The 16,023-nt window shown below is 48.3% G+C and overlaps 1 protein-coding gene across 2 annotated transcripts in view; it reads right to left on the bottom strand.

Annotated features, from left to right (window-relative positions):
• The window catches only part of ca16b (carbonic anhydrase XVI b), a 298,762-nt gene that overhangs the window by 29,940 nt on the left and 252,799 nt on the right, over nt 1–16,023 (bottom strand). For both annotated transcript variants that reach the window (XM_029775887.1, XM_029775888.1), the window contains exons 8-12: nt 14,069–14,267; nt 3,884–4,068; nt 1,836–1,944; nt 1,613–1,662; nt 672–1,440 (exon numbers count right to left, since the gene is read on the bottom strand). In XM_029775887.1, the coding sequence (XP_029631747.1) occupies nt 672–1,440; nt 1,613–1,662; nt 1,836–1,944; nt 3,884–4,068; nt 14,069–14,267 (1,312 nt within the window). The remainder of the gene's footprint in view (nt 1–671; nt 1,441–1,612; nt 1,663–1,835; nt 1,945–3,883; nt 4,069–14,068; nt 14,268–16,023) is intronic.

Below are 16,023 nucleotides of genomic sequence, written 5' to 3'. Positions count from 1 at the left end.
ATGGCCCCCAGGCTAGGTAATGGCCCCACAGGCTGTAGAATAGTTCCATTACTTTCTCTAGGGCTCTCTGGGTGGTATTATGGTAGCACTCAGAAATGGAGCTATTTGTCTCTGGCTATAATATAGCATTGCCACATACTGAAGCAGGAGCTGATTCTAAGGCTAATGTTTCAAATGTGCCCCTGCCTGTCTCATATTTACTGTTGATATGCACATCTATAATAACACAGACAGTTTAATATGACAAGCTGCAGAAGGGAGAAGTGGGATCCAGAAAACTAAAATGACATTATACCGGTCTAAATATGGTGAAGAATATCTCAAGTGCTAAAAAGAGGATTTATAAACTTGGTGGTTCGAGCTCTGAATGCTGATTGGCTGACAGCCATGGTATATCAGACCGTATAGCACGGGCATGACAAAACATGTATTTTTACTGCTCTAATTACGTTGGTAACCAGTTTATAATAGCAATAAGGCACCTCGGGGGTTTGTGGTATATTTCCAATATACCACGGCTAAGGGCTGTATTCCAGGCACTCTGCTTTGCGTCGTGCAAAATAACTGCCCTTAGCCGTGGTATATTGGCCATATACCACACCCCCTTGGGTCTTATTGCTTAAATCTGCCCCTTGTTCCAAAGATTGGGCTATACAGAGAGTTCTACTCACCAGTGTGGACAGAGAAAGGCCAAAGGCTCTTCTCTTCCCCGCTAGTCTTTGGGGAGCGTGTTGGGCTCTGGGGAATCTGTATCTCTCTCTCTGCTGTGTCGTTCTTTGGCTCCACAGTGGGCCCTGTGTTACTGTCCACTCTGACCAGTTGGTCCTCCCCTCCACTTATTGGCACTGTGGTGCTGTTAGCAACAGGCTCTCCCTGCCCCTGTCCTTTCTCTTTGGCTGTGGCTGTGGGGGTGAGGGCGGAAATGGGCTCTTTGACCACAGTGTCATTTAGATGCATCTCCACCTCATCAGGCGCTGTCTTGTTATTCTTCTTCCTCCTCCTGTCGTCTTCCCCTTCATCCTCCTCTCCCTCTCCCTCCTCCGCCTCGTTCTCCCTGTCCACCCCCACCTCCTTCTCCTCTGTGGGGGTGTCCGTGTCAGAACCACCCTTAGGGGCTGTGGGGGGCTCGGTGGAGGCCTGGGGCTGGGCAGGCTGGCGGCTGGGACCCGGGCCGGGGTTAGACCCAGGGCTGGCTGCAGGGGCCTGGGTGGGCCAGAGAGAGCCAGGTAGGGAGGAGATGACCCCTCCGCTGAAGCCTAGGCCGGCCAGAAGGGTGCTGGTTACCACCGATGCTACCGTGGCCTGACTGCCGCTGGACGAGGGGCCCCTGCCCCCTGTAGCCATAGAAACGAAGGAGAAGGGGAGGCCAGAGGAGGTCCAGGTAGAGGATCCGGAGCTTATGGGAGCCATGTCTGCCGAGGAGGCTGGGGAGACAGTGGGCTGGGGGAGGGAGGAAGAGAGAGACACAGAGACAGAGACACACACAGAGAGAGACAGAGCGACAGAGAGACAGAAAGAGAGAGAGATAGTCAGTAATCATGCTGGCACATAACAAAATAAATTACTATGTCGCCATCGTCTGGACAACACAAATGATGTCCACTTCACTCACCATTCCAGTTTTCACTATCCGTGTTCCCTCAAATATCCTGGTGGTGTTAGCTGGAATAGCAAACAGAGGACAACGTTAGACATGCATTTGAAACAAAGACAAGTGTCTGCTGTTAGTATTAAAGTAACTCTAATCATTTCGAAGGTCAAGATTATTTGGAAGTTAAGACTCCATCCATCGGGCTGTACTGTATATGCTGTGTTATGGTGTGTGGTGTGATTACCTCTGAAGAGCAGTGTCTGGCTGAAGTCACTGCGTAGGTCTCTCTGGCACACCGCCTGGACTCTGAACAGATACAGGATGTCTGAAGACACATGGGTTATCACCGCCTTCTGTAAATTGATCACAGCGAGAGAGAGAGAGAGAGAGAGAGAGAGAGAGAGAGAGAACGAGAGTCAGGAAGACAGACTGCCACTGAGACCTGTAGATATGGGCTATCCACAATACAGTACATCAAAGGCCTAAGGAAACAATTCACATATGATTTACAATTCGTGAGTGTCAATACCGGCAGCTCACAGCCATGTTAGGGATCTATAGCATCTGCTTTATCCTCACCTAACCCCTACCCTTCTTTGTGTCCTCACGTACCCCTCACTGTGTCCTTAAGACCGCAAGGCCCTCCAGCGGGTGGTGAAGACGGCCCAGTACATCACTGGGACCGTGCTCTCAACCATCAAGGACATCTACTCGAAACAGTGTCTGAGGAAGGCACGCATCATCATCAAGGAACCCACACAACCCAGCCACAAGCTGTTCACAACCTTACTGTAGGGCAGACGGTATCGGAGCATGAGGTCTGATACCAACAGGCTCAGAGACAGTTTCTATCCACAAGCCATTAGACTGCTGAACACTTGATCTGGACTGACCACCTGCTCTGATTCTCTGCACCTTAGCACTCACGCACACACACATACACATACACATTCATGCTACACACACACATCACAACTGCTGCTACCAGACTCTTACTATACTGCTCAGTTTATACACTGCCCCCCCTTCCCCAATACACGTGTAAAAACTGGACAATAAATTGTGCCTTCCTGTATTATACCTATGCTAAAATGTTTATTTCTATTCTACTGAGCCATTTTCTTTATGTACGTATTCTTATCTTTTATTATTTCTTAACGTTGTTGCGTTGTGGAGAAGTAAGCAATTCGTTGGACGATGTATACCATGCGCATCCCGCACATATGACTAATAAAGCCTGAAACTGAAACCTACCTATCCCTCACTGTCTGATGCAGCAGAAGCCATTCTGGTTAAAGTTAATTCTATTAGAGATGGTCTCCAGAATGGAATGTTATTGCATTGGCCGAAGGGGAGATGAGAGAAGGGGAAGTGAAACTAAGGGCTTGAGTGGTTTTCAATTGATTCAATTGTGATTGCAGGAAGCCTGCAGGTCCCTGATGTGACCCTGATAAGGGGGTCCGGGTACGGAGATTGAAAATAAAAATGAAAATTAAGTGGGCAGAGAAATAGAAAGAGGGGGCTGACGAGCGGGAGGAGAAGGAGGGACTTGGCAGAGAGAGAGCGAGAGAGCGAGAGAGAGAGAGAGCGAGAAAGAGAGAGAGAGAGAGAGACGGTGGTGATTGAGTGTAGCCAAGGAGAGATGGATGTCAAGGAAATGTCTCTGCATCGTCTCTCTTCAGACAGCGTCCCTCCTGCTGCGTATGTTTATTTAAATGAAATGATTGTTCAAAGCCTCCTCTGTCTGGCCTCATCTCAAAACATATTTTTAGAGGATGAAAGACAGAGTTGGGCGCTTTAGTCTCCATTTGGCACGTCTAAATAATCAACACATCCAAGTAACTAATGTGAGGGCAGGAAATATATCAACAAGATGACTGCCATGTCTTTAAATATAAAAAACATAACTTCACCCAGTTCACAGATTATAGCCACCGTATCAGACAGAGGAAGTGTCCATCTCACCTCTCACTGACACTGGAGGGAGTTGAGCCCACCAAACTGACACATCACAGTGGGGAGTCATCAGTGCAGTGTGTGTGGGACAGGCTTGGAGTGTCTATTTCCAGCCAGGTCACTGTGACCGAGTGACAGACACACTCGTTTTTTTCTGGTCAACCTGACCTGACCAGGACCTAACTATGGGCTATAACTAGGACACAGAGTTGTTCCTGGTCAGATCACAAGATTAGTGAAAACTCCTGGTCCTGAGTATGGCAGCTGAATAGTTTCTTACCAGGGAAAACGCTTGTTTTCTTGTAAACTGCAGAGTGTTGTCTATCTGTGTCTCACCATGTTCTGGTCCCCAGTCTTGGTGAAGGTCTTCTCGTAGGCCACATCACTCTTCACCCAGCTGTAGGAGACCATGAAGCTGGTGATAGGCGGGTGGTAAACCACTAGCGGGCGCTGCCAGCTCACCACCAGGGCAGTGCCATTCAGCGGCTGGATCTTCATGTTGACCGGGGCACTGCTACAGACTGGTGAGGAAGGGAGAGGGACGGAGGGGGGAAGAATGAGGAGAGGGATGGATCGAGAGAGGAGAGAGGAGAAAAAAGGTAAACAAATGACTCATAAGTCACATAAAAACTACCCTGGGTGGAAGAGGATAGAATAGAGAGAGAGATATAAGAAGAGGGGGGAGAGAGAGAGAGAGAGAGAGAGAGAGAGAAAGAGAGAGAGAGAGAGCCTTGAGGAACTTGTTTTTCTTACAAATGAAGCAATGGTGACACCGACAAACAAACAGGTAAAAATAGAACGCCTTGCTCGGAGCGGCGGACTGCTGGCTGTGTTTACATCGTAGCAGTCCAATCTGATGATGGCAAGCACTGTGTGTGTGTGTGTGTGTGTGTGTGTGTGTGTGTGTGTGTGTGGTTCTTCTATCTTTATCGGGACCTAAAATCCCAAAAAGGCCTCACAAGGATAGTAAAACATGGAATTTCCCACATGCCCATGAGGACAAAGGACAGTGGTGGAAAAAGTACCCAATTGTCATACTTGAGTAAATGCAAAGATACCTTTATAGAAAAGGACTCAAGTAAAAGTGAGCCACCCAGTAAAATACTACTTGAGTAAAAGTCTAAAAGTATTTGGTTTTAAATATACTTAAGTATCAAAATTAAATGTAATTGCTAAAATATACTTTAGTTTTAAAAGTAAAAGTATAAATCATTTCAAATTCATTATATTAAGCAAATCAGACAGCACAATTTTCTTGTTTTTTAATTTATGGATAGCCAGGGGCACACTCCAACACTCAGACATAGGGTGCGTTCGTAAATTCGCTCTGTCTATATACTCCGATTTCAGAGCCCTCTCGTCTGAGTGTGCCAGAGGGCAGAATAACAGATGAATTTATCAACACTCCACACTCCTTGAATACGGCTGGTGTCAGTAAACGTCTGCAAAAAAAGTGTCATTAAATTGTTGCCAGCAGCACAGTTACAGTCACCAACGCTCTGGATAACATGAAATGGATAATAACCAGCTCAGAGTAAAACGGTCAGAGTGAGGTGTTCTGTGATTTGTGTCCGGAAGTAGCTAGCAAGCTAGCCAATGATAGCTCCGGTGCTTGACTGCCGTTGTGAGGTCAGAACGCTCCAGAGCATCCAGTGTGCGCTCTGAACCCCCCGAGAGCGATACGAACGAATAATCTGACAACGCTCTGAATTTACGAATGCTCAGAGCGCCAGATTGAATTGACGAACACGCCCGTAATTTACAAACAAAGCATTTGTGTTTAGTGATTCCGCCAGATCAGATGCAGTAGGGATGACCAGTACGGATGTGTGAATTGAAAAATGTTCCTGTCCTGCTAATCATTCAAAATGTAACGAGTTCTTTTGGGTGTCAGAGAAAATGTATGGAGTAGAAAGTACATTATTTTCTTTTGGAATGTAGTGAAATAAAAAGATGTCAAAAATATAAATGGTAAAGTAAAGTACAGATACACCCCAAAAACGACTTATGTAGTACTTTAAAGTATTTTTACTTAAGTACTTTACACCACTGCTATTTTAACCTTAAGGGGTAGATTAAGGGTTACAATTAGAGTTAGGGTTATAATTAGGGTTAAGGAAATGGGTTAGTGGTTAGGTTCATGGTTAGGTTTGTGTGTGTGTTTGTGTGCGTGCGTTTGTATGCATGCGTGTGTGTGTTACGTGCGTGGGTTGCAGGCAGGCAGCCTGAGGAGCAGCTCAATATTTTATTACTGTCTGACTGCTGACTCATCCAGCTGTTGGTTTCCTGAGGAGCAGCTTCAAACAGACTGAAAGAACACATAAGCTCATAAAGACACTAGCCCCAGGCCTTAACACACAGGGCTCCGGCATAGTCCAACCAACCAGTCTCTGGGGTACTGGATGGAGGGATGGAGGAAGGAGGGATAGAGAGGTGAAGAGATGGAGGGGTGAAGAGATGGAGGGGTGGAGAGGTGAAGAGGTGAAGAGATGGAGGGGTGGAGAGGTGAAGAGGTGAAGTGGTGAAGAGGTGGAGGGGTGAAGAGATGAAGGGGTGAAGAGATGGAGGGGTGAAGAGATGGAGGGGTGAAGGGGTGAAGAGATGAAGGGGTGAATAGATGGAGGGGTGAAGAGATGGAGGGTTGAAGGTGTGAAGAGATGGAGGGTTGAAGGGTGAAGGGGTGAAGAGATGGAGGGGTGAAGAGATGGAGGGGTAACGAGGTGAAGAGATGGAGGGGTAACGAGGTGAAGAGATGGAGGGGTGAAGAAATGAAGAGATGGAGAGATGGAGGGGTGAAGGGGTGAAGTGGTGAAGAGATGGAGGGGTGAAGGGGTGAAGAGATGGAGGGGTGAAGGGGTGAAGAGATGGAGGGGTAACGAGGTGAAGAGATGGAGGGGTGAAGGGGTGAAGTGATGGAGGGGTGAAGAGATGGAGGGGTGAAGAGATGGAAGGGTGAAGAGATGGAGGGGTGGAGAGGTGAAGAGATGGAGGGGTGAAGGGGTGAAGAGATGGAGGGGTGAAGAGATGGAGGGGTGAAGGGGTGAATAGATGGAGGGTTGAAGGGGTGAAGAGATGGAGGGGTGAAGAGATGGAGGGGTGAAGAGATGGAGGGGTGAAGGGGTGAAGAGATGGAGGGGTGAATAGATGGAGGGGTGAAGGGGTGAAGAGATGAAGGGGTGAATAGATGGAGGGGTGAAGAGATGGAGGGTTGAAGGTGTGAAGAGATGGAGGGGTGGAGAGATGGAGGGGTGAAGGGGTGAAGAGATGGAGGGGTGAATAGATGGAGGGGTGAAGGGGTGAAGAGATGAAGGGGTGAATAGATGGAGGGGTGAAGAGATGGAGGGTTGAAGGTGTGAAGAGATGGAGGGGTGAAGTGATGGAGGGGTGAAGAGATGAAGGGGTGAAGAGATGGAGGGGTGAAGAGATGGAGGGGTAACGAGGTGAAGAGATGGAGGGGTAACGAGGTGAAGAGATGGAGGGGTGAAGAAATTAAGAGATGGAGAGGTGGAGAGATGGAGGGGTGAAGGGGTGAAGTGGTGAAGAGATGGAGGGGTGAAGGGGTGAAGAGATGGAGGGGTGAAGGGGTGAAGTGATGGAGGGGTGAAGAGATGGAGGGGTGAAGAGATGGAGGGGTGAAGAGATGGAGGGGTGGAGAGGTGAAGAGGTGAAGAGATGGAGGGGTGGAGAGGTGAAGAGATGAAGGGGTGAAGAGATGAAGGGGTGAAGAGATGGAGGGGTGAAGAGATGGAGGGGTGAAGGGGTGAAGTGATGGAGGGGTGAAGAGATGGAGGGGTGAAGAGATGGAGGGGTGAAGAGATGGAGGGGTGGAGAGGTGAAGAGATGGAGGGGTGGAGAGGTGAAGAGGTGAAGAGGTGAAGAGATGAAGAGGTGAAGAGATGGAGGGGTGAAGGGGTGAAGAGATGGAGGGGTGAATAGATGGAGGGGTGAAGAGATGGAGGGGTAACGAGGTGAAGAGATGGAGGGGTAACGAGGTGAAGAGATGGAGGGGTGAAGAAATGAAGAGATGGAGAGATGGAGGGGTGAAGGGGTGAAGTGGTGAAGAGATGGAGGGGTGAAGGGGTGAAGAGATGGAGGGGTGAAGGGGTGAAGAGATGGAGGGGTAACGAGGTGAAGAGATGGATGAGTGAAGGGGTGAAGAGATGGAGGGGTGAAGGGGTGAAGTGATGAGGGGTGAAGAGATGGAGGGGTGAAGAGATGGAGGGGTGAAGAGATGGAGGGGTGGAGAGGTGAAAAGGTGAAGAGATGGAGGGGTGGAGAGGTGAAGAGGTGAAGAGATGGAGGGGTGGAGAGGTGAAGAGGTGAAGAGATGAAGGGGTGAAGAGATGGAGGGGTGAAGGGGTGGAGGGGTGAAGGGGTGAATAGATGGAGGGGTGAAGAGATGGAGGGTTGAAGGGGTGAAGAGATGGAGGGGTGAAGAGATGGAGGGGTGAAGAGATGGAGGGGTGGAGAGATGGAGGGGTGAAGGGGTGAAGAGATGGAGGGGTGAATAGATGGAGGGGTGAAGGGGTGAAGAGATGAAGGGGTGAATAGATGGAGGGGTGAAGAGATGGAGGGTTGAAGGTGTGAAGAGATGGAGGGGTGAAGGGTGAAGGGGTGAAGAGATGGAGGGGTAACGAGGTGAAGAGATGGAGGGGTAACGAGGTGAAGAGATGGAGGGGTGAAGAAATGAAGAGATGGAGGGGTGGAGAGATGGAGGGGTGAAGGGGTGAAGTGGTGAAGAGATGGAGGGGTGAAGGGGTGAAGAGATGGAGGGGTGAAGGGGTGAAGAGATGGAGGGGTAACGAGGTGAAGAGATGGATGAGTGAAGGGGTGAAGAGATGGAGGGGTGAAGGGGTGAAGTGATGGAGGGGTGAAGAGATGGAGGGGTGAAGAGATGGAGGGGTGAAGAGATGGAGGGGTGGAGAGGTGAAGAGGTGAAGAGATGGAGGGGTGGAGAGGTGAAGAGGTGAAGAGATGAAGGGGTGAAGGGGTGAAGAGATGGAGGGGTGAAGAGATGGAGGGGTGAAGGGGTGAAGTGATGGAGGGGTGAAGAGATGGAGGGGTGAAGAGATGGAGGGGTGAAGAGATGGAGGGGTGAAGAGATGGAGGGGTGGAGAGGTGAAGAGGTGAAGAGGTGAAGAGATGAAGAGGTGAAGAGATGGAGGGGTGAAGGGGTGAAGAGATGGAGGGGTGAAGGGGTGAATAGATGGAGGGGTGAAGAGATGGAGGGTTGAAGGGGTGAAGAGATGGAGGGGTGAAGAGATGGAGGGGTGAAGAGATGGAGGGGTGAAGGGGTGAAGAGATGGAGGGGTGGAGAGATGGAGGGGTGAAGGGGTGAAGGGGTGAAGAGATGGATGGGTGAAGTGGTGAAGAAATGGAGGGGTGAAGAGATGGATGGGTGAAGTGGTGAAGAGATGGAGGGGTGAAAGGGTGAAGAGATGGAGGGGTGAAGGGGTGAAGAGATGGAGGGGTGAAGAGATGGAGGGGTGAAGGGGTGAAGTGATGGAGGGGTGAAGAGATGGAGGGGTGAAGAGATGGAGGGGTGAAAAGGTGAAGAGATGGAGGGGTGAAGAGATGAAGGGGTGAAGAGATAGAGGGGTGAAGAGATGGAGGGGTGAAGAGGTGAAGAGATGGAGGGGTGAAGAGATGGAGGGGTGAAGAGATGGAGGGGTGAAGAGATGGAGGGGTGAAGAGATGGAGGGGTGAAGAGATGGAGAGGTGAAGAGATGGAGGGGTAACGAGGTGAAGAGATGGAGGGGTAACGAGGTGAAGAGATGGAGGGGTGAAGAAATGAAGAGATGGAGGGGTGGAGAGATGGAGGGGTGAAGGGGTGAAGTGGTGAAGAGATGGGGGGGTGAAGGGGTGAAGAGATGGAGGGGTGAAGGGGTGAAGAGATGGAGGGGTAACGAGGTGAAGAGATGGATGGGTGAAGGGGTGAAGAGATGGAGAGGTGAAGGGGTGAAGAGATGAAGAGATGGAGGGGTGAAGAAATGGAGGGGTGAAGGGGTGAAGTGATGGAGGGGTGAAGAGATGGAGGGGTGAAGAGATGGAGGGGTGAAAAGGTGAAGAGATGGAGGGGTGAAGAGATGAAGGGGCGAAGAGATGGAGGGGGTGAAGAGATGGAGGGGTGAAGAGGTGAAGAGATGGAGGGGTGAAGAGATGGAGGGGTGAAGAGATGGAGGGGTGAAGGGGTGAAGTGATGGAGGGGTGAAGAGATGGAGGGGTGGAGCGGTGAAGAGGTGAAGAGATGGAGGGGTGGAGAGGTGAAGAGGTGAAGAGATGAAGAGATGGAGGGGTGAAGGGGTGAATAGATGGAGGGGTGAAGAGATGGAGGGTTGAAGGGGTGAAGAGATGGAGGGGTGAAGAGATGGAGGGGTGAAGAGATGGAGGGGTGAAGGGGTGAAGAGATGGAGGGGTGGAGAGATGGAGGGGTGAAGGGGTGAAGTGGTGAAGAGATGGAGGGTTGAAGGGGTGAAGAGGTGAAGGGGTGAAGAGATGGATGGGTGAAGTGGTGAAGAGATGGAGGGGTGAAGAGATGGAGGGGTGAAGGGGTGAAGAGATGGAGGGGTGAAGAGATGGAGGGGTGAAGGGGTGAAGAGATGGAGGGGTGAAGGGGTGAAGAGATGAAGAGATGGAGGGGTGAAGAGATGGAGGGGTGAAGGGGTGAAGTGATGGAGGGGTGAAGAGATGGAGGGGTGAAGAGATGGAGGGGTGAAAAGGTGAAGAGATGGAGGGGTGAAGAGATGGAGAGGTGAAGAGATGGAGGGGTAACGAGGTGAAGACATGGAGGGGTAACAAGGTGAAGAGATGGAGGGGTGAAGAAATGGAGGGGTGAAGGGGTGAAGAGATGGAGGGGTGAAGGGGTGAAGAGATGGAGGGGTGAAGGGGTGAAGAGATGGAGGGGTGAAGGGGTGAAGAGATGGAGGGGTGAAGGGGTGAAGAGATGGAGGGGTAACGAGGTAAAGAGATGGATGGGTGAAGGGGTGAAGAGATGGAGGGGTGAAGAGATGGAGGGGTGAAGAGATGGAGGGGTGAAAAGGTGAAGGGATGGAGGGGTGAAGAGATGAAGGGGTGAAGAGATGGAGGGGTGAAGAGATGGAGGGGTGAAGAGGTGAAGAGATGGAGGGGTGAAGAGATGGAGGGGTGAAGAGATGGAGGGGTGAAGGGGTGAAGTGATGGAGGGGTGAAGAGATGGAGGGGTGAAGAGATGGAGGGGTGAAGAGATGGAGGGGTGGAGAGGTGAAGAGGTGAAGAGGTGAAGAGATGAAGGGGTGAAGAGATGGAGGGGTGAAGGGGTGAAGAGATGGAGGGGTGAAGAGATGGAGGGGTGAAGAGATGGAGGGGTGAAGAGATGGAGGGGTGGAGAGGTGAAGAGGTGAAGAGGTGAAGAGATGAAGGGGTGAAGAGATGGAGGGTGAAGGGGTGAAGAGATGGAGGGGTGAAGAGATGGAGGGGTGAAGGGGTGAAGTGGTGAAGGGGTGAAGAGATGGATGGGTGAAGTGGTGAAGAGATGGAGGGGTGAAGAGATGGAGGGGTGAAGGGGTGAAGAGGTGAAGGGGTGAAGAGATGGATGGGTGAAGTGGTGAAGAGATGGAGGGGTGAAGAGATGGAGGGGTGAAGGGGTGAAGAGATGGAGGGGTGAAGAGATGGAGGGGTGAAGGGGTAAAGAGATGGAGGGGTGAAGAGATGGAGGGGTGAAAAGGTGAAGAGATGGAGGGGTGAAGAGATGAATGGGTGAAGAGATGGAGGGGTGAAGAGATGGAGGGGTGAAGAGATGGAGGGGTGAAGAGATGACGAGATGGAGGGGTAGAGAGATGGAGGGGTAAAGGGATGGAGGGGTAAAGGGATGAAGGGGTGAAGGGGTGGAGGGGTGAAGAGGTGGAGGGGGGAAGAGATGGAGGGGTGAATAGATAGATAGATAGATAGATAGATAGATAGATAGATAGATAGATAGATAGATAGATAGATAGATAGATAGATAGATAGATAGATAGAGCCATGGAGAGACGGAGGAATGGAGAGATGGATGGGTGGAGGACTAGAGAGATGCATGGAGAGACCGGTGGCTGTAGACTGGAGGAGGACAACACACACCTCCTCATGAAAAGGAAAATATGAATGAGGAGGCTTCCCAAGACACAAGAGCCGTAACTACTTATCTGGCTGCAATAAAACCATATCACTTTGTTTACATGAGAAATTGAACATCATGACACATATTCTGAGCTGTACAAGTTAGATTACACAAGGCTTGGTTTTCAATGGCAGCAACAGTGAAACCAATAGAGACAGAAATACAGATTCAAAGGAAGCAGTAGATACATTCAGAATCACTCAAGGGGAGCCACTATTACACTGATGGTAAGGCAAGCTGTCTATTCTGTAACCATTGCCATTTCCTGTGTATGAAGGAATCCTTGAGCAGCACTATACATAACCTGAAGGTGGTGCTGTAGGCCACAGTATGGGCACTGGACAGGCATCTAATATCATTATGTGTTTTATTGAGGGTGTGTCTGTCTGAGATTTCTCCCTTTTTCCACTACAGAGAAAATTATATGAAAGTAGTGTGAATAGTCAGGTTTATTCAAAAAATGACATTTTTGCAAAAAACGACAACATTGCGACATGTGTAATGGAAACGGCAGCTATATGAGAACTGTTCTAAAGATCGACACCATTTTTATCTGCATGACGGGTGGATTTTTTGTATACTTTTTTTTATTGCGACAAATGATGATGGAAACAGAGTTTTTTAAAAATAAATAATGATTGCAGAATAAAGGTACATGGGGCACATGATGTCATCCCGTAACTATAAAAAACTCCACTCCACATTTAATTCTAAATACCTACTGGTTGCTAAAACATTTTTTTTTTAACTAGGCTATAAAAAAAAGGTTTCTTTGCAGGATTGACTTGACTTTCAAGAATGCCTGAAACGCTTTGCATTGCTTTGCTTTTCTGGTTGGCTGGCTGGGTGAAAGTTTCACCATCCAATTATTTCAGGTCAGCAGGAGTGCAAGTTTCACCATGGCACGGTCCGTGGCGATATTATTAGAATATGGAAAATATTAGTCAGTTCTTGTATTCTATCCATGCTGGCTTTTGCAGGCTTCCTGAGATATGAAACAGATAGGTGGGTGCAGCCATACAGGATGCTGTCAATTTGCCTAAGTTTTAGAAATATATATTTTTTATTTTATTTTTTTGGTGTGACGTCCAGCTGTTTTTAACAGACCAATGGAAATTTAGTTTAATGGAAACGCACCATAGCAGGTAAATGTCACAACTATTTTGTAAGCAAACTTTCTAAATCACTGGAAACATATGATGTATAATATATGAAATGGAGGTGGGGTGTGAGGGGAGAGAGAGAGAGAAAGAGAGAGAGAGAGAGGCATGCAGGGAAAGAGAAGGGAAAGGAGAAGGCATAGCGAGTAGAGGTGGGGAGGATGAAAAAGAGATGGTTAGGTTGAGAAACACACTGTGACTGAAGCCTAATGGAAGTCCTCTGTTACTGCTTCGAGAGCTCGACACTACACATGTCATTCACCAGTTGAGGGCATTATGACCCTCATCACCACCATAATCATCATTCACCGTATCATCCGCAAGCCAGAAAAGAGGGCACAGACACACATCTCTCCACATTCAGAGCAGAGGAGAGGAGAGAAGAGAGGAAGAAAGGAGAGGAGGAGAGGAGTTAAACGCTGAGGAGAGCGGCTCCCTCATACTAAACCCTGTGTTCAGAGTCATCTTATGAGAGCGAGGAGAGAGAAAATGGGACAAATGGAGGAGGAAATAGCGATAGAAAGATGAGAGGAAGAGAAGGGAGAGAGAACAAGATAGAAATGAGGGAGAGTGGGAAGGAGAAATGAGAGATACATTAATAATATATTTTTAAAAAAGAGAGAGAAAGAGAGAGAGAGAGAGAGATAGAGATAGAGAGAGACAGATGTTTGTTGGTCCAGGACTTGTTCCACCCATCCCCTCAACTGACATAATTGCCACAAAAGCAATTTCACAACTTAATTTGTATGGCTTTATTTTTAGTGTGCATATTAATGATAAATACTGCTGCAGCCCATTACAGCGCTAGCTCCCACTTCATCACATGCGCACCTGATCAATTCTCTCTACTAGCCACACTCAAAACAAAGAGAGAGCCCACGTTTAAAGAGGCAGGAGCCTTTCTGGATGGATGGACTCAAGCGGTTTTAGCGGAGCCTCAACTAACAATGTTTGTGATGGAAAATAAAGTAAGAAAAAATGATTGTATACAAAGAGAGAGAAAGGCAATAAATAACTGAAAGTCTGTATGAGTGAGTGAGTACGAGTTAATACATGGTATGGAAAAATGACAGGGACTGAGTGACAGAGTGAGAGTCAGCGTAAGGTCAGATCAGGTGTAGTGGTCCCTCTGGATGCGTCGATGGTGCCGTGGGGGTCCGTCCCCAGGCTGTCAATCAGGCGTCTCTGACTGACTGACTGACTAGAAGAAACGGTGTAGTGTGGTACCTCTGGATGCGTCTGTGGTGCCATCTGTACCCAGTCCCAGGTTGTCGGTCAGGTCCCTCTGCCAGGCATCTTTAACAGCAGACTTCAACACCTCCCGGTTGTCCAGGTCCTGGAGGGGTCTGTAGTTGTTTCTCAGGTATTCTACCGACTTCACATGGTCCTGCTGCTCCGTGGTGAAGATGGAGTAGAACGCCTCCAGCTAGACACAGAGAGAGAGGGAGCGAGAGAGAAAGAGATAGTCTTCAGTAAGGCACGAGCTGGGGTGGTTGCGGGTGTGTGTGTTTGCGTGTGTTGGGTGGAAGGGGTGTCCCTGAAGTAAAGGACATGAACGGGCTGCTGTTCCGCTCAACTGGCCCGAGGAGTGTGTAACATTTCAATGGGGCGAATTTGCTGACGTGGATCTCTTTGACTGATTTCCTACAGAGCGCTGTAATGACTACACATTAAAGATCGGCTGGAATCATGGACGCACAGAAAAATGATTTACAGATTCATAAAGAGACCATCTGTGAACGCCATAAAACACCGCAGAACACAGTCAATACTTTCCATCCCGCTAACCAATACAGAAGAAAGGATTTGTCCTCTGCTGCAAGTTTATGGACATATCTCGTCCGGAGCTCTTCAAATATGTACTGTAACACTCGAGGAAATAATATGTGGATATGTCAATAGATGTGTGTATAACCAAGTGTTGGACATACAGTACAGCACCTGGTTTGGTGCGTAATAGTCAAGCTGGTGTCAGAGGGAATTTAAAAGCCTGCACCACCCTGGTGCACGTTTTGGTTTTTGCCCTAGCACTACACAGCTGATTCAAATAACCAACTCATCGTCAAGATTAGATTATTTGAATCAGCTGTGTAGGGCAAAAAACTAAACGTGCACCCAGAGGGAGCCCGAGGACAGAGTTTGGGATACCCTGCTATAGATAGTACAAGCCTATGGGAAAGAGTAGTTTTGGCTGCGACGGAGGTTACTGTATAGAGTAGGTTTTCAAGGTGTTTGTGGGGGCTGTGCTTTTTGGTAATTTGGCCAGGTTCCGGTGGAGTTTTCTATGCGGGCTAAACTGAAATGCAACGCTTCAGGCGTAGATCCGATCATGGATGTGGTGGCATTTCGGGGAAGCCCAAGAACCATGCTTTCTTTGGAGGGGTGGATTGTGGATTTTGCTCAATGGAGAAGTATATATATTTTTTTAAATCTTAAAATCAATGTTGTCACAGTTGCTTCTTGTTGAAGAGGCAGCTGCTAACGTTAGCTTGCTATAGCTAGCTATCGTCTTCCTCCGTCTCTGAATGATTTTGTGGCTATTTCTTTCTATCTGGCAAAATAAGAGAGCTAGATTTTGTTTGTGTAATGCCATATGTCGATAACATAGCTAATTCTGTCACTGGTATGGGCAAGTAAATATCCTAAACCTAGCCAGCCACAAGCTAAAACCGGGGAGAGAGGGAGGGGATAATTCACTTCCTGTTTAATCTAATCTACTGTTGGCTTGCTAATGTTCACTCAAATACGTATTTCCACATGTAATTGATCAAATTAGATTTGTATTCTATAAAGATAGTAATTGTGTCAATATGTTGTGAATATTGTAGAAAAATCATCACAGCCATTTTCCATACTAGAAAGTGAAGTGCCACCTACAGCTTACCATGTACAGTAGACTAGAGGCAATATGTTCCTCCACCATGTACAGTCGTGGCCAAAAGTTTTGAGAATGACACAAATATTAATTTTCACAAAGTCTGCTGCTTCAGTGTCTTTAGATATTTTTGTCAGATGTTACTATGGAATACTGAAGTATAATTACAAGCATTTCATAAGTGTCAAAGGCTTTTATTGACAATTACATGAAGTTGATGCAAAGAGTCAATATTTGCAGTGTTGACCCTTCTTTTTCAAGACCTCTGCAATCCGCCCTGGCATGCTGTCAATTAACTTCTGGGCCA

This window comes from Salmo trutta, chromosome 14, assembly GCF_901001165.1.
Source record: "Salmo trutta chromosome 14, fSalTru1.1, whole genome shotgun sequence".
Taxonomy (NCBI): Eukaryota; Metazoa; Chordata; class Actinopteri; order Salmoniformes; family Salmonidae; genus Salmo; species Salmo trutta.
Note: the sequence above shows the minus strand (reverse complement) of the source record. Positions and strands in the feature narration are given on the sequence as shown.